Source organism: Mastigoproctus giganteus, chromosome 9 (genome assembly GCF_048544385.1).
Source record: "Mastigoproctus giganteus isolate SK-2022 chromosome 9, ASM4854438v1, whole genome shotgun sequence".
NCBI lineage: Eukaryota > Metazoa > Arthropoda > Arachnida > Uropygi > Thelyphonidae > Mastigoproctus > Mastigoproctus giganteus.
The window spans coordinates 145541016-145566741 of NC_143583.1; the positions used below are offsets into that span (position 1 = coordinate 145541016).

The window sequence follows — 25726 nt, forward strand, 5'->3', positions numbered from 1 at the left end:
TGCTTTTCAAGTATGACACAACTGGAATAGGTTTTCCAGTCTGCTTTGTGAAAGTTCCAAGAAGTACGGCCTTTAGGGTATGACACGACCTGTGTTTGAATTGAGTTGATGATAGGAAAATGGTCACTGTGGAATGGATCATTTAGCACTGACCATTCCATGCTTGGAAAAAGAGATGCTGAACAGATGGATAGGTCTATGACAGATGCGTATAATCGGCTAGGCATGGTTAGTAGCACTTGCTTTCTTGCTTCAGGGTAAATGACTTTATGTTCCACTTTATATTTCTGGATTTTTTTGCCTGTTTTCCAAAGGTCACACGCTTTAGAAAATGCAGGGTGGTTTCCCTTACAGTTTGGACAAATAGGAGTGGAAACTGTACAGTCTTCTTGAGAATGCTCCTTGGAACCACAAAGGGGACACACAGCATCGCCTCGGCATGCTGTTTGAGAATATCCGTACTTCTGACATCTAAAGCAGCGAACGGGATGTAAGGCCGAATCTTGCAATTTAGGCAACCTGCTTTAACAGAAAATGGAAGAGTCGAAGTACTGAATGTTAAAATGATGGACCTGGTTGGTAGTAGGTTGCCATCTTTTTTGGTCATGATTCTCCGTGCATGAGTCACTTTTTGTTCACTAAGCTCTTTATTATTTCTTGTTCAGAGACCCCATTCGCTGATTACGCCTTTAGATGTGTTCAGAGTGTTATGGGGCGTAACTGACACTGGAATGATGTTAAATGTTGTCAATTTTAACAGTTTTTCTGAATGGCTTGGCTTGAAAGCTTAAATTAGAAGGTCTCCAGATTAGAGACGCTTCACCATTTTAGTAGATCTAACAACCAATTCTAAACATTAATGTATTAGAAACGGCGATAACTTTCCGTCAGGTTGTGTGGATAATGAGTGCATTATTAGAAATGCTGGCATGTCTGCACTGGTTTTCAGTCCGTTGTCTCTTCGGACGATTCAAGACATGCTCTGAATCAGAGTTAACAGGTCTGGAGCCCGTGGGCTCTAGCGGTGGATATGCTTCGCAATCCATCGCTGCTCCTTTTAGTCCTGGAAGAGGGAATTCCTTCTCCCAGGTTACCGACTCCGCCACGTGGAGGCAGGAGCGGTGCCAACCAGTGACCAAACGATCAGCAGAAGAGGAGAGCAGTACGTTGCTAGCGATAGCAGTAACGTTGCTAGCGGTGGATCAGTGAAGTTGCTTAGCGAGGGAAGCAGTAATGTTGCGAGCGGTGGAGGGATTATTAAAGCACTAGTACTAAGTGGTCAGGAGCGGGAGTGCAGTAGCATACACTCTTTGAGTAGACCGGGGTTCAAGACCCTGACTGCTGAATACGGTCGATCTGCCAACCCGCACTGGACCAGCGTGGCAGATTATGGTCCATTTCCCTCAGCATGAATCGTTGAGGAGGCTTCCATCCTGCAGTGGGTTGATAATGGCTGCGCTTTACTTTTTTTTTTTACTAGCCCTAGGAAAATCGCACTATAAAGATCGCTTGGCACTCGGAACCTTCAAGAGTGGGAATATGAATATTCCTTTCTTTTGGGGTTCTTTCTCTTTTCTTGTACTCTAGTAGCTTTCTTTCTTTTTTTTTTTTTTTCTTCTTCTCTTCTCTCCTGTAGGGGCAGTTTCTCACGTAATATAGAGGGCGATTATAAAGTATGTTCCCACTTTTAAAAATTAATAACTTTAAAATTATAGATCGTATCGAGATTAAAGATCGTGTCCATTATTAGTTCTCTTGATAACACACGGTTTTCATTATTATTCATTCAAATACTTTTTATATTAATATTTAAATATAAAGGCATGGCCATCGCGGATTTCTGACTTTTTGTCCAAATTAAATATTTGATATTAAGCAATACATAGGAAGAACTACCTCATTAAATTCATGTCTTATTATATTTAAATGATAAGTGCCACAGCTGACCACAGCGTACAGGTTAATGAAAACCAGACATTTAATGCTAAATCGTTGCTAAATCGTCTAGCTCGTATTATAACCATTAAAAATTCATGAATCAACCATAATTCTTAATTTAGAACTTAATAGGCTCAGTAGATTTATTTATTCATTTTTATTAAAGAACAAAATGGAAGTGGTCCTCATTCCGAACGTTTGGGATTACACATTCGTAAAATCCCAATTTTAAGACGATTAAACTGTACATTCAGCAGATAGAAAACTTCACTGAACCCGTTTCCCTCCCTCCCCACATGATCATTAAATTTGTCTAGTAAGAGCTTCATTGTGGTATTATATGAAAAACATCCTATACACGCCAAAATTGAAGCTGATAGAATTATTGCGCGACATGGACAAAATCTGCATTCTGCAAATGAGAAGAAATTACAGATGAGTTTCAAATTACCAACCAAATGACTCTGTTAGAACCCAAATCACTCCATTAAAATAACTCAACGCGAACATTGTGGAGCTTGATGTTTTCAGGTCATCTAATGCAACTTTTCCTGATTGAATACGCGTCCTACAGTATGAAATACTGATGTCATTTTTCTGACATACTACGCACCATTGTACAAACACGAACTAATCACACTTTCGCTTAAAATAACGTCTGCGCCATGGCCACGCTGCATGACTCAATGTTAATGTTAGGCAACACTTTTCATAGTACTTCACCCGTCATGTTTGGCAAAGGTACCTGACGTAATTTAGTGCGAAAAAGTTAGTTAAATTCTATGGTCTATTCTGATGTCACAATAGCACGTTTAACGATATTCAATATCGTTATACGTGCTACTGTGGCTATGAATATCAGTAAATATACAATATTTTTCGAACTGTGTAAAGAATATTCTCTGAAATGTGAATGTTTCGAAAGATTATTTTGTCTGTCCAGAAAAATACATACTGCTAAAAAGGACTCCTTATACTAGGGAGGGGGATATCAAAAAGTTCGTACCCTTACCTAGAAATAATAGCCCTAGAAAGGTGAAACTTCACAGAAACTTTAATCCTTTTTCTGTGTACTCTCCATGTATAGTAACACATTTCTCCCATCTATGGATCAGTTGTTTAATGCCTTGATCGTAGAAGTCCACATTTTTTGCCTGAACCCACGATTCCACTTCATTGATGACTTCCTCAGCGAATCAAAGTGGCGCCCACGCAATGGTTTCTTCATTTCTTGAAACAAAAAGAAGTCTGACGGTGCTAGATCAGAAGAATAGGGTGGGTGCTGCAGTAGTTCGAAGCCGCACTGGGCAACAAAGCCGGTGGTGGTGGTGGCGGCCGTGTGAATCTATGCATTGTCTGACAGAAGACAGACATCTTTGGTTAATATTCCACACCTTTTCTCCTTCAAACCATCGCGTAACTTTTCAATAGATTTCTGTAGTATTCTCCGGTAAGTGTGGAACCACGAGGTAGGTAATCTGTCAGGATAACACCTTTTCTGTCCCAAAACAAGACATTACCTTCTTCGCAGATGGAATGATCTTTGCCTTTTTGGGAGGTGGGAAGGAGGTGTGTTTACATTGCTTTGACATGTCTTTAGTCTGCGGATCATACTGATATACCCAGCATTCGTCATTTTTCACCAACCGATCAAAAAAGTTCTCAGCATCCGCATTACACAAATCCAACAATTGGCGAGAACATAGCATTCGACTTTGCTTCTGCAAAGGCGTCAGCAACCTTGGAACCCATCGTGCGGAGACTTTAGACATGTGCAGATGGTTATGTAAAATGGTCTGCACAGTGGTATCGTCACCGTCCTCCCCACACCGGGTGGAAAAGGCCCGGGTTCGAATCCCATCGATGACGCGAGGAACTTTAATGGGCTTTTTTCACTCCGTGGCTGAGTTAGGCGGTCTCAGGCGTAGATAGCAAGGTTTCCCCCCCGCCCAGAAATTGGGGTTTTTTTGTCCAGCAAACAGACAAAGAACACACGCAATTTACAGACATAAGACACAGCACGGCAGATGAATTTAATTATTCGGGTGGCCTAAATATAATAATTTTTTTTTGGTCATGTAAAATGCTGTGGGCAGATCCATAACTAATTCCCCACTGCATTTGCTATGAAATGAATTATCACACAGCACCAACTGCTCAACCTTTGCAACCGTCTCACTGTCTGTGGATGGCCTTCCTTCTCTTGGCTCGTCAAAGACACTTGTACGACCGCACTGTAACTCCCATTTCCACTTTTTTACAGTGTCATAGGATGGACAATTCTGCCCATACACAGCTTTCATTTCTTCAATTTCCTGAGCTTTCTTCTCCTGCAAATGCAGGAACTTGGTCACTGCTCGATATTCCACTTTGTCAACCATAGCGCCCTTCCTCAGATTCCGGGCTCCACATCTGGTGTACGATCACCTACGGGAATGAAATTTCACATGTTAGTTAGTTATTGAATATGTAGACAACTTATATTAAAAACGGCATTTTCCTACTGATATTTTATGTAGGTCAGGGTACGAATGTTTTGATACCCCCTCGTATTATTAAAAAATTAATCGTGATTAATCGTGATGCCTGGAGAAGACATCATATCACGGACCCCAACATTAGTAAAACATTAGACACGGAGCTCAGCATTAGTAAAACTAAATACGTGCCTTCAGATATAAAATATACCAATAATCATAACACACTTCGAGTTTTAAATCAGCTAGCAAAAAATTAGAAGCATTTAAATATCTGGGGGTAGTGTTGCTTTTGTCGTTATTGTACGATCAAGATTAGATCATTTTGCGCCGTGTATATTTTGTCTTTAAATTGCACGCGTCCCAGGAATTGCCATATGCCCTGGGACCCAGCAGAAGCGTATGTTTTTCCCAAGTTCTGATAATGTATTCAAAGAGGTGATTATTTCTTTTACAACTGGATGAGTGGCGCTCTTCAGTGTTTGAAGTGCACTTAAAAAATCTGAGAAAATCATGCTATTTTTAATATCGCAGGACTCAATGTAATTCAGCGCAACCTGAATTGCTATTAGTTCGGCTAAGTATATACTGAACTCACATGACAACTGATATGCTAATGTGATGTTTGGGAAAACTGCGCCGATTCCAACGTGGGCATCGTTCTTTGATCTACGACAAAGTTGGGAAACTGGTCCACTGCTGCATGGTATAGTTGCAAGAAATTTTTTATATGTAAAGTAGATTTATTCCATTCATGAATGTGTAAGTCGCATGAAGGTGGAGTGATGTTCCAAGGAGCAAGACAGAATGGGATTGTACGCGCCACATTCTCTAAGGTTAAATTTAGTTCTTCTAAGAGGTGTTTTATTCTCATACCCAAAGGACAATTTGCAGTAAGGCGATTTGGTATAACCTGCTATGCTGTGATGTGAAAAGTATTTGCCAGTTTGGGTGTTCAGGCATAGATCTAATTTTATATGCATAGCGTAGTATCAACTGTTGTCTTCTGATGAAAGAGGGGGTTCATGTGCTTCGGCATGTGAACTATGTATTGTAAACGTGCGATATGCTCCTAAGGCAGTGCGTATTGCACTATGATGGATAGGGTCAAGTCAGCGAAGGGCACTGGGTCTTGCTGAGCTATACACCGGTGCTCCGCAGTCAAGCTTCGATCTGATTAAGACTCTATAATCGTAACGAGGTAAGGCGATCAGCTCCCCATTTAGTTGTTGAAAGAACCCGGATGATATTTAGTTTTTTCTGACAGAATATTCTTCGTTTTTTAATATGCTCTATAAAGGTAAGTTTATGATCTAATGTTATTCCTAAGAACTGTATGGTAGGACGAACTGCTATTGGTTGTCCGTTCAGTAGTAGTTCGGGATGTGGGTGGAGTTTATATTGCCTGCAAAAATGGATGCACAACGTTTTTTGGGGACAAAGTTGGTAGCCATTAGTTTGTGTCCATGAACTGATTTTATTTATTGCCTCTTGTAACTGTCTCAACACTATTCATGTTCTTCGCATGACACGAAATGCTAAGATCACCTACAAATAGTGCGGTATCAACAGTCTTCGGAAGTTGTTCAGCAATGGTGTTTATTGCAATTATAAAAAGTGTAGCGCTTAGAACTGAGCCTTGGAGAACTCCTTCTTGTAAGAATATTTGGGATAACGCAGTTTTAAATCGGACCTGAAATGTGTGTTTGTAAAAGGAAGTTTTGTATGAAAATCGGTAGATGACTTCGAAGTCCATGGCGATGTAATTCGCGAAGGATGCCGTACTTCCATGTGGAATCACATGCTTTACTGATATCGAAGAAAACCATTACATGATGTTGTGATCTGAGGAATGCATTCCGAATGGAGTTCTCTAGTCTTACTAGTACATCTAGGGTTGATCGGTTTTAGCGAATAACAAATTGTGCAGAATTTAGGAGATTAAAGTTTTCTAGGTACCATATCAGCCGACGGTTTATCATCTTTTCGAGAATTTTGCAGAGGCAACTATTCAAGGCTATAACAGGTCTATAACAAGCGGGGTTTGTTGGGTCTCTTCCTGGTTTAAGGAAGGCAAGGACTGTAGCATGATGCCATTGTTTAGGGAATGTATCTTCTAAGTAAAGTCTATTAAACAGATCAAGGAGTGACTGCAATGATTCAGCACTCAGTTGAATAGTGGATATTGTCAGGTCCTACCGCGCTGCGTCTATATGTTGACAGAGCTCTACGCAGTTCGTGGATAGTAGGTTATATTGTTCTTTCCCTTTTGACGAGAAGTTTAATTTTTGTTTTTCTGTATTTGTTTTAAATCTCCTGAAAGCTGGTGTATAACTTTCCATTGATGATGGAAAGAACCCTAAGATATTGACGATTTGTACAGGGTCAGAAATGTTCTGTCCCCTCCATTCCATGATAGGCAGGAGTCGTCTGGTATTTGCCACTTATTTTTCTGATTATTTTCCAAAATTTTTGTGTAGGGATTTCTTGATTGATGGTTGAAGCAAAGCGAATCCAAGCTGCCTTTTTATTACTGCGTCTAACATACCTTGTTCTTGCTCTGGAACAGCTAATCTTATAGTGGATAAGATTAGCTGTAGTTGGACTGCAGCGAAAGGTATTCCACGCTTTATTTTGCTCTTTTTTAGCCGTACGGCATTCATCACTCCACCAGATTTTTGGGTGTACTGGCAATTTTGAAAGGATTTTGGTATGGTTTTTCCAGCTCCATGTAATATTGTTTTTGTGACATAGTCAACCACTTCATCGGTTGAGGATTCTTGGATTATATCCGGGTTAAATTTAACTAGTTTTTTATAGGTCTGCCAATCTGCTTTATTAGTAAGCCACTGCGGAATTTTAGTAGGTTGCGAAGAGGGTTTGTTTATCAAATCAATTAGTATGGGAAAATGATCACTATGCAAAGGATCATCATTTATTGTCCACTTTAGAGTAGTATACAGGGTTGCTGAACAGATGGACAAGTCTATTGCATTATTAGTTCCAGAAGGAAGGTGAACATATGTTGGTGACCCATCATTTAGAATAAGAAGGTTGCTATCATCTAAACTTTTTTCAATTAGTTTTCCTCTTTGGTCTATGTGATTGTTACCCCATAGTGTATGATGTCCATTTAAATATCCCAGAATGAGGAAAGGTGTGGAAAGCTGGGCAATGAGACTATTCAGATCGTTTTGTCGGATGATATCACTTGGTGGAATGTATAGGGAGCAGATTGTAATGTGAATGTCAGCAGCTACACGGACGGCGACTGCCTCAAGTGGAGAACTCAGTGAGACAAGATTGGAAGGAATATGTGGGTTTACTAAAACCGCTACACCACCACGTGCAGTATTTTGGTGGGTTCTGTCTTTTCTAAAGAAATTATACTGAGACAATTTTGGTATATCTGAAGGTTTTAAATATGTCTCTTGAAGGCAGAGACATATTGGCGTATATTTAGAGGTAAGATCATATACGTCATCAATATTGGCACGGAAACCACGACAATTCCATTGAATTATTGTGTTCATTATTTATTTCTTGTTAGGCTTTCAGAACGTTTTCGTGTTGTTGAAGTTCTGATTTTCACTTTTATCTTTCTTTGGAAAGAAAGGCTTGCCTGTCTCCATGTCTTCTTCGACAAAAATTTCTAGGACGCCGTCATCTGTAGATTTTTCATTAATATCCATTTTCTCTTGAGGTCTGGAAGTTCTGATTTGTTTTCTTTGCATTGTTGATCTCAGGGATGTGGTTTTTCGCTTGGTATGGATGTTGGTGTATTGACTGCCTGAGTTTGGGGTGTACTGTACACATTTTGACGTAATTTGAGAAAGACTCTTTTGGGGGTACTGATAATTCAGTTTGCACTGCTGTTGACTGGAATGTTTTGGTGATTTGGGCGTATGTAGGTCTGTTTGGATGGGTTGGTGGTGAGATGATCCGCTTTGTATCTTGATAGGAAACATTGTAGTTTGTTTTGTACTTCTGGATAAGTTTTTCATTTTTCCAGCGCTCACATGTTTTAGCATAGGCAGGGTGGTCTTTTTTACAGTTTGGGCATATTGGTTGAGGGGCAGTACAATCTTCGCAGTCATGTTCTATTGAACCGCACTTTGCACAAATAGGAGTTCCGGGGCAAGCTGTCTGGAAATGCCCGTACTTTTGACATCGGAAGCACCGTAGTGGGTTTGGAATATATGACCTGACATTGCATACCAGATATCCGGCCTTAATGGACGTTGAACGATGTGGTGTGTTAAATGTCAAGATGAGATTTCGTGTAGGGGTCCGATTGCCATCTTTTCTGATGGAGATTCTTTTGACTTGAATTACTCCTTGATCTTTAAGTTCTTTTAGCATTTCCTCTTCAGATACATCTAATAAATCCCAGTCTGAGATCACTCCTTTAGAGGTGTTCAGTGATCTGTGGGGTGTCACAGTTACTAATAAACCTGCAAAGAGACTGATGCTCAAAAGTCGCTCAGAATGTTTGGCGTCTCAATAAGAATATTTCCTGACCTCAGTCTCTTTACGGACTTGGGAGATCCAGCTCTACTTTCTAGTTCCTTTTGGACTCTGAATGGTGAGAGTTTGCCAATTGCATTTTCACGAGTTGAGTGAATGATCAAGAAAGTTGGGACTGGATGTGTCTCTGTCGCAGTTTTCTGGCGTTTTGAAATGGAATTATCTTTCTTTTTAGATGTCTGGGGTGCGTCTGGCAGCCCAGATAAGTCAGAGTTTGCTTTACTCATGACGTGCTCTTTTTGACCCTGGGAGATTATCTTTTTCTCCCAGGTTACCAGCCCCGCCACGTGGCAGCAAGAGCGGTGCCACCTAGTGACCCAAGCGAAGAGAAGGTTAGTATGTACTAAAAATAAAAAAGGGGGTTAAAGAAAGGTACTTTTCTTTCTAAGTTATATTATTTGAATATATCTATTTAATTCTAATACTCAAGAGTTAACGGACTTACGAAACTCAAGAGAAACGTATTTACAGTAAAACGTATCAGATAATCACTATGAAAAGGTGCTGTGGTCACTAATATCGCTTGGCACTCGGGGCCTCACATGAGTAGTTGAAAGTTACTTTTTTTCAGGTGACCCTAATGTAATACTTTAGCAGTTTAGATTTTTGCTTGTGTTATTTCTTTTTTTGCAATTCCATGACTATTTCTTCTTTCGGGACGTTCACTAAATCCCACTCGCTTATCACTCTTTTTGAGGAATTCATTGTTTTATGTGGCGCCACCTTAACTGGGATTCCACTTTTGGAGGACAATTTTAATAATTCAAAATGTTGCTTGCGTGGTTTCAATCAGCAAATCTCCTGACTGCAGTCGTTTTACCATTTTTGGTAAACTTGCAGCATTTTCGAGACATCTCTGAGTAACAAAAGGAGAAAGTTTGCTTACCGGCTGTTTTGACAAGGGATGTACTATTGGAATTGTTGGTGGGTTCTGGTTGGTAAGAGTCCGTTTTCAGTATTTTGGGAAGAGAGAGAGAGAGAGGTCTATTTTATTTTGCGAGTTTCACTGTGACAATCTGTTGGTCTTTAATGGTGGATATGTATCGCAATCCACTGATGCTCCTTTTAGCCCAGGCAGAGGGACATTCTTCTAAACTTGGTTTGGAAGAAAAGTCCAAAGTTTCTAAACCTACAGGGAGGCAGGAGCAATGCCACCAGTAACCAAGCAGTTGATAAAATTAGTTGGGTTAACACAAATAACAAATATAGAAGAACTCTTTATTATATACAGAAGATACATTGCTGTAAGGTGGATTTCCTTTCTGGATTCCTACTTGAAACAAAAGAGTGAGAAAAGGCGCTAGAAATGAAATAGAACTAATTTGCTTAAAAAGGGCACTGTAAATCACATAAGAATTTGCTTGGGCATTCGGGGCCTTGAGAAGTAGGAAGAAGAATCCTGTTAACACTGAAACGAATTTCTGTTGGTTATAATTTAATTCCCTGAGTTTTTAGTCGAACATTGAATGTTGGCTGGATTAAGCATACATATTTGGATGTTCATTTTGCAACCAGAATTGTATTTTGTTTTTTGTTGAAACCTGTCTATAGTATTAATCTGAAAACTACATTTTAATCCCTGCGTTTAGTTTCTCTCCCTGCGGATGCTTTGATTCCAACAGTGAAGGTAGTCAAAACTCTTTGGTTAAGGCATGGACTTATGCTCATATGACAGCCATCCACAGGCCTACTTTAAACTAACTGTTGTCCTAACATTTGTAAGATTCTGAACGATATAGTTTCATGTTTAAAATTAAGTATAGATACCTGACTCATTTATATTGTAGGTTGTTTTAAGAAGCCATTCATTTATATTGCAGATCAATGAGTTTTAAGAAGGCTACTGAAATTCGTTTCTTTTTTATTATGTAGGACTCGCCTGGGTGAATGGAATGTGTCGAGGTAAATACAGCTGTACAATAAACGAAGGCCGAAGTTTTGAGGCCTCTCTGGTCATTGCCCACGAGATGGGACACAAGTAGGTATCAAGAAGGCAGCCATTCACTGGATTTATTTTATACAGTACATATTTTATGTGACTGTGATTGACTCCCTTTTATTCGTACATTTAATCTGAGAAGTAAATAGGAGATAGGCCCCACGACAGCATAGTGCTCAGTAATACAGATCCATTTGGAGCGAAGATCGTATAATATGCACATTAAGTAGGAAGGATAATTAAGTAGGTGGGATAACAGAAAAGCCATACATCCAGAAACACTTGCTTTTCCTCTCGGCGTGGGCTCTCAGGATGAGGCAAAATGAATATAATACTGCTGTGACTTTTAAGTATTGAGGATCGTCGGCACATTCTTGTTTACATTCATGAGTAAGAATATGGGTCCAAAGAGTGACATGTGCAGGACTTGTATTTTCGATAACTGTGCTGCGCTTAGAGCTACTGTATTTCTTGCAGGGTATCAAAATTTCAGCCTTTTAATGACGAATAATCTGAAGTTTTTCATCTCAGCTAATGATCCACACTCAATCCTTTAGGCTCCCTATGATATAAAAAACTGTCACATTGAGGCCACCGCAAACACATCTACGCATGTGAATTATGTCCATAAATTGCGTGTGTTCTCTGGTGGAGCGGCCTATTTTGCTGGAAGAAAAATCTTGCTTTCTTCCCGTGAGACCGATTAACTCGACTATAGAGTGAAACAAAAACCATAAAAGTTACTCGTGTCATTGATGGGATTCGATCTCGGGCTTTTTCCTTCCTGCGCGTGAAAGACAGTGATTATAAACACTGCTACGCACGAAGAAATCCAAAGAAGGAAAATTAGTCAAGAAACACTTGTCATGATGAACCGAAAACGACAAATGAAGAGCAAGATAAACACTGACAGGGAGAAAATTGAGTATACTGAGTTATGCAAAGCCATTAGAAAGAGACTCAGAGAGGACATAAGAAGATTTAACACAAGAAAAGTAGAACAAGCATTAAGGGAAAACAAAGGATTTAAATCATCAGCCATGAGCAGCAATACAGAAAGACAAATGATACTGAAACTGAAGAATAGCGATGATTTACTTGTAAATAGCAGAGAAGGCATAATTCAAATAGCAGAAGACTACTATAAAGAGTTATGCAAGGAGCAAAGGAATGATGCCAGCAGTGGGGAAGATGGATTGCAAATTAGTAACACATAAAACATACCTGATATATTTCCTGATGAGGTAGAACACGCGTTGAAGAAAATGAAGAATCAGAAAGCCCCAGGGGAAGATGAAGTTATTCTAGAGTTGTTAAAATTGGGAGAAGAGACATGACACAAATACTGGCAAGACTCTTCACAAAGTGCATTAAAAAAAAAAAAAAAAAAAAAAAAAGTGTGATGCCTAAGGAGTGGAATAATGCAATCATAGTTTTGCTGCATAAGAAAGGAGATAAATCAGAAATTGGAAATTATAGACCAATTAGCTTGTTATCTACAAGTTGTCCACAAGGGTCATTACTAACAAATTAGAAAGAATACTTGACGAGAATCAACTGAAAGAGCAAGCTGGCTTTAGGACAGGATTCTCAACTATGGATCACCTTCACGTAATATCACAGCTAATGGAGAAAGCAAATGAATATAAACACCATTATGCCTGGCATTTGTGGATTATGAAAAGGCATTTGACTTTATACAGCATAAGGCAATGTTTCAGGCACTGGAAAGACAAGGCATAGATACCCCATATATTATGATTTTGAAGAAAATATATGAGAGTGCTACATCCTTTATTAGACTAGACAAATACAGTAGCAAATTTAAAATTCAGAAAGGAGTTCGACAAGGAGACACAATATCTCCGAAGCTGTTTACTGCTGCCCTTGAGGAAGCTTTCAGAAGATTAGACTGGTCGCAGAAAGGAGTCAATGTGATCGGAGAGTACCTAAACCATTTACTATTTGCAGGTGACATTGTGGTCATAAGCCACGATCCCAAAGAATTAGAGGAAAATCTTAATCAGTTATGCAAAGTTAGTAAGGATTGTGGACTAAAGATGAATATGGCTAAAACAAAAGTAATGATGAACACGTATGCCACGGAAAGGGAAATAATGATTGAAGGAGCAGTAATTGAAAAAGGTGGAATGATATACTTGTCTGGGACAAGTTATTAGCTGTAATAATGATAAATGGCTGGAAGTCAAGAGAAGAATAAATTTTGGATGGATAGCATTCAGGAAATATAGTCACATACTGAAGAGCAATATCCCAGTTTGTCTGAAACGTAAAATAATGAACCAATGTATACTCCCCACCATGACTTATGGAAGTGAAACTTGGGCACTCACTAAAAGAATGGAAGAGAAGCTGAGAACTACACACCGAAGAATGGAACGAATTATATTGGGAATCAGACTGTTAGATAAGAAGAGAAACACATAGATTAGGCAGGAAACTCAAGTAAAGGACATTCTTATCAAAACTAAAAAGGTCTTTGGCAGGACACATAGGTCGAGGACATAATGACAGATGGACTAAGAGAGTAACAGAATGGTACCCAAGAGGAACTAGAAGAAAACTTGGAAGACAACGACGAAGATGGACAGATGAAATTCATGAGTTTGTGGGTAGTAAATGGATGGCCATTGTACAAAACAGAAGTAACTGGAAAGTTGCTAGAGAGGCCTTAATCCTGCAGTGGATTGAAAATGGCTGATGATGATGCTACCCACGAAGACTCTCCCATGACCCAAAATAAATGTCACACTAGTGCTGCAGAACATTAATTCAACTACCAAAATGTATTATGTGCGTGAATTGCCTGTGTTCGCTGGTTGATTTTCCTGTTTTTTTGGACGAAAAACCAACGCTTGCTATCTACGACTAACTCAGCACAGAGTGAAAAAAAAGTTCCTCACTTCTTTGACGGGATTCGAACCCGGGTCTTTTCCAATTGGCGTGAGAAGGAGGGTGACGATGTCACTGCGCTACAACCGCAGACTGCCATGATATATGCTTCTTTTAGTTTCCTACGATATCATCTCTGGAAATTGACCAAGAACACACGCAATTAAGAGGCAAAAATATTTGGCTCGATATGGTCTGTCGTTGATTCGCCTAAAATACCAGAAACACTCACATAGCAGAGTAATTCCGTCTGTTCTCCTCGCCGGAATCGGTGATCTTAGTACCGAGAATTCTTTACGCAGGAGTTGAAGAAAAAGTAGCGGGAACCATGTAATAGCAGGAAAATGCAAGTTATTATTACGTTGTTATTCGTTACATTCGTTTAATACAATCACTTTGGAGCTTAGCTTTGTGCTTTCGATTGCAGAAATGGAAACGACTGGGGACGAGAGGAATTATCAAGGAATTTTTTCACACCGAGTTAGCCTGTTTCCGGTGAAGATGGCAAGTTTTCACTCTGGAAACTAGGGAATTTCATCCAGCAAAGTGGAGAAAACGACCATAGAACTTTCAATTTAGCATACTACACTAACACCTCTTAGCGTTGGTTGCTTTATAATCTATATCTGTATAATGTATTCCCATACTAGAATTTTTCATTTCCACTGGTTCAGAAACTGCTTGGAGCATTGCCCAATGGCATCGTGCTTTGTCTTGAAAGACAATGGGGCAAAGTGTCTAACAAATTTTTATACTTTAGAATTAGTATTAGAACGTAATTTCAACACAGTTTGGGTTGCAGTTGGTTCTAAAAAGGGAAAAGTGCATTTGATTAATGTAACATTCATCACGGTCTGATGAAGAACTATCCTGTCATAGTCAGGCGACAATCAGCATCGCCTTCACGTTTTTGTCCAGAATATTTTCTGTCGAAGAGACTCTCGATGACGTCACTAGTTGCATTCACGTTTCAATTCACTTTCGTAGGTGTGTGAGCCATGTCTCATGTACCACCCAATGATGCGAGGAATTTTTATGGGATTTATTCACAACGTGGCTGATTTAGTCGGTCGCAGGCAAGAGATATGTTTTTTTCTTCCGGAAACTCCGGTTGTTCGTCTAGCAAACAAGCAAATTGGCCACAGAACACATGCAATTAACAGGCAAACATACAACAACAATGTAACTGCCCGCATACTGCGTGATCACTGAATTATATCTAACTAATGCCGTGTATTGGCCATCTTTCGCACACATAACAGCCACTATTCGCCTAGGTATTGATCTCAAGTGTCTGAAGACATCTAGTGAAACGCCTTTCCACGTTGTCGGCATAGATGACGGTTGCGTGTCCATACACCCATACACCCCACTTCCCGTTCCAAAATATCCCACAGGTGTTCAATTAGATTGAGATCCGATGAATATGGAGGGCAATCGAGGTGGTGATATCTTCACTGTGCTCCTCGAACCACTTGTGCACAATGCGGGCCCGATGAAAAGGCGCATTATCGTCTTGGAAGATTGTTTCCGGGAAAAAATGCAACATGACAGGGCGGACATGGTTTTCTAAGAGCTGTCAGTAGACTTCACCAGTGAAACTTTGATCCATACGCAGAAGGGATCATAGTTCTTGCCATCAAAACATGTCCCATATTAAGTAATCGCCGTCACCTGACTAGATAGTGAGCACCACACACGAAGGCGTCCGCCGCATGCTGCCCCAGTTATTTGGACTCATCCGGTCAGCATACTGAATTTCCAGTGTCCAACCAGCATGTTGTAGACACCACAGAATTCGCTGTCCACGATGATCAGCAGTGAGGAGAGGTTCACTGAGAGGTTACTTTGAAACTCTTGGGTCGTCTGCTGCGAGACCCATACGCCTAAATGTGCGACGCATCATCATTTGGGATATTGTTCTTGCAGTCTCCATATTGTGTAGCGGTATTAACTGTCACACAGTGACCTGCCGTTGAGCCCATAAAACGCTCTGCATCCTTCGCTCACCACGAACACCCACCTTGCATAATCGTTTACAGTTCTGTCAGCTGAAGGGTTTCGTTCGTTTGAGACCGTTGTACGCCTTAACCTCAGTGGGGCATGCGCAACCGACAAGATGTGACGTTTCCGATATGAAAGCACACAATGCACGAGTTCCCATAATAATGTCCTTTGAAACTCCGTGATATCTTTACTGTGTCCTGTAACTGCTACTTTATCACTTTTTCTTGCACGATCTGTTGCAAATTACCACTGCTCTAGCGTACGTAGCTGTTCGGCTTTTATGCTGCCAGTCATGCGGCATAGTCTATTACGGATGGGGAGGTCATAATTCATTGATCATGTATCCTTACGAGCTCTAACGGTGCCACTTTCTCTCTTCATTCAGGTAGTGAGAAACAGGGTTCACTTTAATCCTGCGCACGTCAGGATATCCTTAATGGTACAATACTATTAGTGCCCTCTTCATATTCAACACATTCAGCACCTAAGCCGCTGCCCATACACAATCATTCTGCGGATACTTTTTCCTCAATACCTAAAATAGTGTTGAAATTTTTTAATATTCCGATACACCTCCAAAGTAGCTAGAGGGATTATCTTCAATGTAACTGTTAGCATTGACGAATACTATATGAATACCATAGTTAAAAACGAGTTACACATTCTTTATGTTATACCAGCATCAGAGCTAACTGTTCTATTTGGATTTTCTTGTAAATTATTTCTCTTTTGGTAATTTGAACAAAATAACCAGAGGGGGGCAAGAATTATGGAGTCCCGAAAGGAAAAAAATAAATAAATGAAATGAGACTTTAAACTGTCCTCATAATGTCCTCATGACAGTCATGTTTGTTTCAGTCTTGGAATCCTACACGATAAAGCTCAATGTGGAGATAATTTCATCATGTCTGCAAAGACAGGTCCAGGAAAAGTGCGGTGGTCTACATGTAGCAACGAAAACATGAACACATTCTTCCGGTAAGTGCACTACTTTGCTGTTGACGTTAAAAATGTTTTTACTGGCGTTTTTCCAAAACTTTTGTAACGAAAAACCGTCATGCGAAAAGCGTTACGAAAATTTATTCCGATTTAATTTATCTTCTACTGAAACAAATTTAATGAAATTTTGCACGGAGCTTCATCTTAGCTGTATTATTATTATCGATGAATTTTATTAATATCTGAAAATTAAAACGATTTTAACGCCTGCCGATGACTCTTAAATGTAAAACGCGTTAAATATGCTAGCGGCAGGACACATGTACCTGCTACAGATTTTTTTTTTCACTGTGGACCGGTCTAATAAATAAACATCTTAATCGTAGCTACTTTAGATTTAGTCCATTTTTTTCTAACAATTACAAGGAGCATTTCAAAAGTTTCCTATAAGTACAATGGTTGCGCGAGATACCTTGTAGTTGTGGCGCTAATGTTGACTGCTCATTGTACATAAATAGCTGAGGAAAAAATGTATTCATTGAGCCTTCAGTTATGGAGCGGACAAAGGGTGAGTTTTATGTGTTGTTGCTAATATTTGGAGAGCGATCAAGCGTGTTGTGTTGTTAGAAAAACTCCATGCTTTTGTCATGAGACTGTTGCAGGAAAGCTTAGGGGTCCATTAGGATTAAACTATGACAGTTGAACAGAGTCTTTCCTTTTTATGAAACTCAGTCTTTATCCAAGCAACCGTACGATGAAACTCGCTTTTCTTTTGATGATCAGCAGTTGAGGACTGAAGTCTGGAAAGTTTCCCTCTCGTGGGTAGCACAGTTTGTATAATCACCATCTTCCTCACATCAGGTGGAAAAGACTGAGTTCGAATCCCGTTAAAAGCAGGAGGGATTTTTTTTTTTTTTTTGAGCTTTTTTTCACAACTTGGCTGAGTTTGTCAGTCTCGGGCAGGGAAAGCATGATTTTTCTCCCGGAAACTCGAATTTTTCATCCAGCAAACCGACTACAGAACAGGCTAAATTTACAGACGTATTATATTCGGCTCAATGGAGCTTTCATTCGCGGAAAGCATTACACGATGGCTCTGACATGTAGGAATCTTTTGAAGTGTATCGCGTATATGAAATACTATTACAAGTATACGAATAATAAACGAAATCGTTATTTTAACTCACCTGAGATTATCGTCTTTCACATGTATTCTATTTACACGAATTCCTTTGATAAATTCAGATATGATCTGAATAAAACCAGGTTGCCGAGCTAGATTCTGTTTACCAGTCTTTAGTGTTTAAGTCTGTTATGAAACTGTCTACAATAATGGTAGATTTAGGTAGTCTGCAGATATGGTGCATATATTTTTAATGTGCACCAGAGATGGTCTTGGAAGGAATTCCTGAACCATTTGGGTACCCCGCGACCTTAGGGGCCAGAAATCAGGCCTTCACTGCAAGCGCATTAATAAGTCTAAGTAATTTCGAGATGTGTGCGTAAAGGAACCTTCTTATCTTTACTTTTCTATCGAACTTTATCGAAACAATATATGCAGAAGATATCCACACTCCTTGTCCCCTTTCTGAAATTTAATTATTTGGCTTCAGCAGCTTAACATTATAGGAAGCGTTTTATTAATTTACACTATTTTAATCATTTTAGGAAGGGTTATGCATATTGTCTGGCAGATTGTACAAGCAACGGATCTGCTCCAAAAGCTGAATATGATCTTAAAAGAATTACGCAGTTGCCGGGAGAACAGTATTCTTTGGAGGATCAGTGCAAGATGGCACTGGGAAATGACTACTCGCCGTATTTAACTAAGCAGTCCCCCTTCAATGTAAGAATTGCTGCTTATTTATCCATTCATTCATATTGGTTAGTTTAGTTTCAATTTACATCAAAAGAAATATGCATATTAGTAAATACAAGCGGCTATAGTTAACATAATTGGGTGGGGGAGTTACCATTAACTGTAGTAAAGAGGGCAAGATAATTTAATCGGTACTCAGTCACGTGATAGTCAAGTTTTTGTCGGAATAAATCGTGACAACGAGCGAAATTTCGTTGGACTTAAAGCTCAGTGTTGGATGAATGTTTATGAAAATCAAAAGTGAAGCAAAGTCTTTGATGGAACTCTTGAAAATGTAATAAACGAACTACATTCTCAGCGGCCAAGAACATCTATGAATTATGGATGCAAAAGATCGCTCATCTTCATCGATTTTCTTATAGAGTAGAAGTTTGTTAATTCCGAGTACTATTGCAAGTTATTGAAGGGTTCAGAAAAACTTGCAGTACTGTCACAATGTAGCTTCAAAGGCATCCGTTTCCACCAAGAAAATGCAAACCACGAAGAGAAGCAGTTACGAAGAACGAGCTGAATTGGGAGTTTCTTTCTCCTCTCCCGAAACACGAAGTTCAGAGTGATATTTGAGTTGACTGTAATTGGGATTTTACTTATGGAAATTAGCTTTAATATCTGCTTGAATTGTCTAGATTGAGTAACCTTATTAAATCTCCTGATTGGAGTTGCTTGACCATTTTGGGTGATGCTGCTGCATTTTCAAGAACACCTTTGAATAATGAAAGGGGAGAGAGAGCTTACTCACAGATTCAGTTGACAATGAATGTATAATCAAGAAGACTGGTGGTTCGTGTTCATTTGAGCCCTTTTAATCTCTTTGGGAGAGAGTGAGAGAGGTCATGGTCAGTGTGATGTAGGTCATTCGAAAGCTCAATGGCTTTAATGGTGGATAATTCATTGTGTCCATTCTGCGCTCTTTTCGTCGCTGGGGATTAGCTTTACCACCCGGGTTTCTGGCCTCACCCTGGGAGGCAGGCACAGGCTGCTAGAGTTAACAAGTAGTTAAGTGAGTTTGTTAGTTAAAGAAGGGTAAAAAACGAGAAAGATAGCTTTCCTTTCTAGGGTCGCTTACAGTTCGCAAAACGAAATCTACTTTTTTGATGAAAACGGAAGATAAAGTTCAAAAAAAAAAAAAAAAAAACTAAATAAGAACTGTCGCTTTGTAATAGATTGCTTTAAAAGTCGGACAAAGATTCACTTGACCACAAGAACGCTTGGCACTCTGTCTTATAATGAAGCGTTCTTGTCTTCATTTTGATTCCGAGGCCCAGATGATCCAAAGTTTCAGCATATGAGTTAATGCTGAAATCAGGTTCTTTTAAGTCTAACAAGAAACGATCATGGCAGTACGCCGGGGCAGCATAGGAGACCTCTACGCTCAACAAATAGCTGCAGATATAATCACCATTCTCCTCAAAGCGAGTAGAAAAGGCCTGGGTTGGAATTCCGTCAATGAAGCCAGGAATTTTTATGGGATTTTTTTTTCACAACGTGAATTAGTCGGGCTCAGGAGAGGGTTATGGTTTCCCCTGAATCACTATTTTTCGTTCAGAAAAACAGGCAAATCGACTATAAAGTAAAATACATGACTACTCATAGCTTAGTTGCTTTGGCACCTAACACATATGCACCCACGCTAAGCAAATGTTAGCAAAACTCTAAGTACCTGAAATGTATGTGACAACTTCAGTTGTCACATACACAATATACACCCGTACTTGTGTTTCATTAAATACATTCGCACTTCAGTGTTTCATTAAATGTCAGAGCTTCCACCAAGTACATCATTCACCTTGTGAAAAATTTCTTTTAGTTAAAGTTTCAAGTTGAAAATTAGACAATATTTTATGTGAAGGAACTTCATAATACATAAATTTTTTCCCTTCCAGAATGTATGCCAGAATTTGTGGTGTTCCTCAGGAAATTGGGCGAAATCAGCGCATCCGGCGTTGGACGGCAGCTACTGCGATAAAGATTCGGTTTGTGGCATTTTTAATTACTTTATTATAACTTTCAAATTGAGTAAAAAAATCTTTGTGATATGTTCAAAGTTAAGTGTCTCAACAACCCTTAAGTTGCTAGGACACTTAAACTTTGAACACAATGTATTAAACCTTAAACCTGTGCCCATAACACATTTCTATAAAACACCCCGCAAATCTGTTACACTAGATTTTTCAGTGATAAAAATTCACACAGAAAGAACCTTCACAATACGTAAACAGCAGCTCAAAATAAATAAAAAAAGGTGGGTTCCCATTTTTATTTTATCAGGATATGTCCTCATAATAGACTGTTTCATGACAACTACATATTTGTTGATAATGAGTAGAAAATAAATGTATTTATCGGAATCTATTCATCCTTACTCATTTGCATACATATTTCGAACAGTTATCAAAACTTTATCAGAACTCCAATGCTATCAGCTCTTTATCTGTCTCTCAGATATTCGTTTCTTTGTCCTTTTGTAATTTTACCGATTAAATCTATGAAAATGCGATAAACAGAGCGTTAAGTCACCGACAGAGAACTGTCACACTGATAATAGTTGGAGAGAATGTTTATAATTTACATATCGTGAAAATAAATCTGCACGTGTTCCCGGATAGTCAAGCGACGAGAGGATTGCGTGACTTCAATTTTATGGCAGCCACATAGAAGGCGCACAATTAACAGGGACGCTTATGTTCTGTGATATTGTAAGGATCTGAGAACGTCGAATGATCACCTTCTCGCACTAATTAATATGAGATCGATGACGAATGAATGAATCGTTGGTTTTTAGAAGCATCAGCAACTTAGACCCTATTATTCAATGGTGTACAATATGTTTTAAATTATATCGAGCCACTGTACGAGTATAAAAGTGTCCCTGTCAAATATAGTGATCAGTGTATTGCAATTACTTATTCTAGTGTGCAATTTTTAATTCTTCACAGAATAATTTATTTTTATTAATGTCGTGGGGCGTAATTTAACACGTTTACTTAACGGATCTAACCTAGGAAGACTTTATTTAAGAATGTGGTTATGTATCTGCAGTTCTAAATAATAAACCTTCTTGGGAGAAATTAATTTCAATCAGAGCATAAAGCGATACTTGATTTGATTTATGGAAATATACGGTAGATGGCAGCACGAGACGTGACTTTATCACTACACGCTTCTTCGAATCTCCACTGCACCCGTGTCGAAACCAACATCTAATAATAACTCAATGTATATGGCTTCTTAGCGAGGTTTCTAAATAAAACAAATTTTCGGTTTATACTCCGGAAAGACCACGCAAGTTCAGAAGAATTTAAGATAGAGAAAGAGAAAAAATAACACACTATCGTAGTCACTTATAAATAAGTGGTATTCTGCGCATGTATAGTTCACGCCCACTAAATATGGGCTTGAATTCACCACTTTCACTGAAACGCGTATTCTTCTGCATCACTCGTGATCGACCACTGCTTGATGACGATTCTGTTTAGAATATTTATATTCGAAATTAAAATTAAAAATCGAATGACATTCAAATGAGTTTAAACCGATATTTTTATAACATTTCTTACGTCTGTAATGCAGTCGTTATAATGCTTCTAAGTTATCCGGAACAAATATTCGAAAAAAAATCGAATATTTTGTGTCACAGGGTGAGATCATCTAGCGATAAACGAAATATGAGATTTAGTATGAAGCAGACAGACGGGTTATCTACTTCATATGAGGGGGATGATCGAAAATTCATTGATAAATAATACCATAGATCCGAATTGACTGGCAAATTTAGAACTGCATTGAAAAGGAAATGCAGTTATTTTTAGAAACTAAGCTTAACAAATAAGGAAGTTAACATAATACACTGAGTGGACACAAGTCATGGAACACCTACGGGTAGGCCCACCTTTCACCAGGATAAGGGCAGTCACACACGGAATTATGAACAGCGTTGCTTGCTGCAACGCTGTTCATAATTCCGTTGTATTCCTGAGTGAAGGATCTAAAGCTGGAACAGACCTTTTCACAGCATTCCAAAGATGATCCATAGGGTTCATGTCCGGTGAACGGGAAGGCCATTCCATGGTGGTAAAATCTGCGGATTGCTCTTCGAACCATGTTCTCGTCACCACGGCTCTGTGGGGAGGTACATTGTCCTGCTGGAAGAGTCCATTGCCCTGCGAGTACAAGATGACCATGAAGGGATGCAGATGGCCTGCAAGGATGGACACGTAACCTGGACCGTTCAGAGATGCGTCTAAATTCTAGACGTACCAGAGGTCCTAACGTGTGCCAGTTGAATACGCCCCACACCATTACCGACCATCCACCTACCTGAACAGTTCCTTGTTGACATGACGGGTGCATAGCTTCGTGCGGTTTCCGCCAGATACGCCCCCCTCATCCATTCGAAATAACTGGAAACGGAACTCATCGGACCAGGAGACCCATCTCCAATCATCCAAGGTCCAGTCCCGATGTTCTTTCGCCCAGTTGAGGCGTAGAGCCCTGTGTCGTGGTGTTAGCAATGAGACTCTGGCGGATCGGCGGCTTCCATGACCTATTGTAACTAATGATCGCCGGATGGTCTTGGTGGAGACGTTTCTGGCTCCTTCCTCGTTGAAGTCGGCGGTGATCTATGCCAATGTCGCTCACCGGTTGGCTGAAACAATGCGAGACAGACTTCGAAGGCCACCTTCATCCACCACGTTTCTCCAATCACAGCGCTGTCCACGATGAGATGTTATTCCGGAAATGGCGTATTCCCGATACACTCTTGATACTGTCGAACGGGAATAGTGCAATTTCTTTGCCACCTTCGCAATAGAGTGACCCATGTGTCGGGCACCCACTGCCATCCCTCTTTCAAAGTCGGTCACGACGTTTATCCATACTGACATCGAATTACCGTCTACATGAATACAGTGAACCTATATACCTGCCAGGCGGTGGGTTCGTCCACTAGCGAGAGGAAGGACAGCGTCGCGTTGCCTAGGCACCAAGTATCCCATGAATTCTGTGTACAGTATAAAATTGAACCAAATCAGTGTACACATGATTTGGTTCAATTCCACCGCCAATAATAAAATTTTTATGAGGTGGAAGCTGCGCAGTTGGACAGAGAAGCTAGAAAAACTTGTAGAGGAAAAAAAGCGTTCGAATGAAGCTCATGTATTTATGACTTCGGAAGTCAACGTTTTTTACAAAGTAAGGAAGGAAGGAAGGTACGTATATAACGTATTGTGTTTTAAGTTACAAGTTGTTATAATTTCGAAATAAAATGGTGTAACCTGGCAAGAAACTTTGGAGCGTCGCTATAATAAGTTTAGTGACAGGTAAAGGCACTTAATTAATAAAAAAACTTCATATTATCCATGTGATAAAAGATTAATCCATTTTTGTTGGAAAATAGAGGATTCGCGTAACGTGAATTTGGAACTGACTTGTATGTCCTTAACAAAACTAAATCTAAATGAAAAATTTATTTAAAAGCTTTTTATCAGAAAATTAGCGGTTATTAGAGCCAGTTGATTTTTAATTTCATGAGGCTTTTGCCCTAAACTTCTTAAATTATAATATTTAAAAGTAGCCTATTTATGCGAAATTATTTAAAAGTTGCTCTTAGTAAAGAACTTTAAAAGAAAGAAAGTTCTTAAAGTTCTTAGAAAGAACTTTAAGCGACGTCAAAATGGCATCATCACTGGCAGCACAATTGAACCCTAACCTATATATATATTGAGAATGGAAAAATTTTAATGAGAGATTTAAAGCGAAAAATAAATAAATAATAAGCTATTCGCATTTTGTTTTGCAGATATGCCAAAGAGGTGAGTGTAAAAGAAGAGATGGTCAAACAACCAGTTTCGGGTCATCCGATTCTTCTGATTCAGATAATTCATTGACAAATATTCTCGGAAAAGCTAAGAATTATTTAAGAGATAAGTTTAGAAGTTTCTTTGGAAGATGAACTACAGCCCACCACAACTGTACAGTTCAGTTCTACAAGGATAGAATTCGACAGTTCGCGCTGGACCCCTCTGACGGACTAAAAAATCGTACAGCAAGACCTGTTTTAATAAAGAATTGTAGAGACGTACAAATAAACTATAAAAGTACAAATAAAAATTTTAGGGCATCTAATGTGGTATCATTCGTCTTCTATTCAAACTTCAGACATTGGCAGCAGTCAAGTGGAGAAAATTTTGATATGGCTTCGAGTGGTTGCATTTAAATCTGGCGCTTCTTTAAACGTATACAGATCAACCAACTAAACCTGCGATTAGCGGCAAACTCTAAAAGGTTATCTAGCTATTAGGCTCATTATAGTTTGAATAGCGGAATTAACAAATGTCAGCTTCATTTCGAGAATTTTGGACGAACTTCACTTCGGCGTAATAATATTACGGCACCGCTTTATGAACCCTATGACGGGCCATTCAAATTTCAATTCTGTAAATCGTTGTGCACATTTGAGACAAAAGTTGACTGGTTGCTGCGGAAACGTTGTTGGAGTAGAGGTTTAATGGTACAAGGGCTACTATAGCCAAATTGCGTATCCAACTTTGAAATGGTGATCAACACGGTTAAGAAAAGAATTTAGAAGTAGTTATACAAATTTCTTTCTTTCAGATAAGTGAACATCTCGTCCAAATCCAATGATGTGGCTTAGGCTTAGTGGTTCTGTTAGGTTTAGCAAGTGATCGGAAGGAAGAGATTGTAGGAGTATGACAGTGAGCACATTCCAGAAGGATATGTTTTAGAGTAAGTGGAAAATGGGAATATAAAATTGTCATGGATCATCCCCAAGCAATAAAAATAGATGTGGTAAATGGGTGCGACTAATTTTTGTTCCCACCACTTCTTCGTGCTTATTCTATCGGAAGCTGCATTTCCATTATTCATGATTGTGGTTTCTGCTTTATTTCTAATAATTTGTTAAAAGTTTGGGTGCTCCACACTTGAGCCCGTTGTTCATTAGTATTGTAGCTGTTGTATAATCAGTGGAGAGAATCGAAATTGGGTCCATTTCTACGTATACTATATGAATATATCTATATATGGTTGACCACCGTTTCGCGGACCCCAGTTTGGGAAATGCTGTGCTAAAGCATTTGCAATAGGAGA

At 39.3% G+C, this 25726-nt stretch overlaps 1 protein-coding gene across 1 annotated transcript in view; it reads left to right on the forward strand.

Annotated features, from left to right (window-relative positions):
- LOC150080797 (A disintegrin and metalloproteinase with thrombospondin motifs adt-2-like) overlaps positions 1–24677 on the forward strand; it is a 51255-nt gene extending 26578 nt beyond the window's left edge. Inside the window, exons 9-13 of the mRNA XM_090382024.1 lie at positions 10815–10920; positions 16660–16779; positions 18409–18586; positions 20503–20592; positions 24417–24677. Coding sequence (XP_090238150.1) covers positions 10815–10920; positions 16660–16779; positions 18409–18586; positions 20503–20592; positions 24417–24569 — 647 coding nt within the window. The 3' untranslated portion in view covers positions 24570–24677. The remainder of the gene's footprint in view (positions 1–10814; positions 10921–16659; positions 16780–18408; positions 18587–20502; positions 20593–24416) is intronic.
- The last annotated feature ends 1049 nt before the right edge of the window (positions 24678–25726 follow it).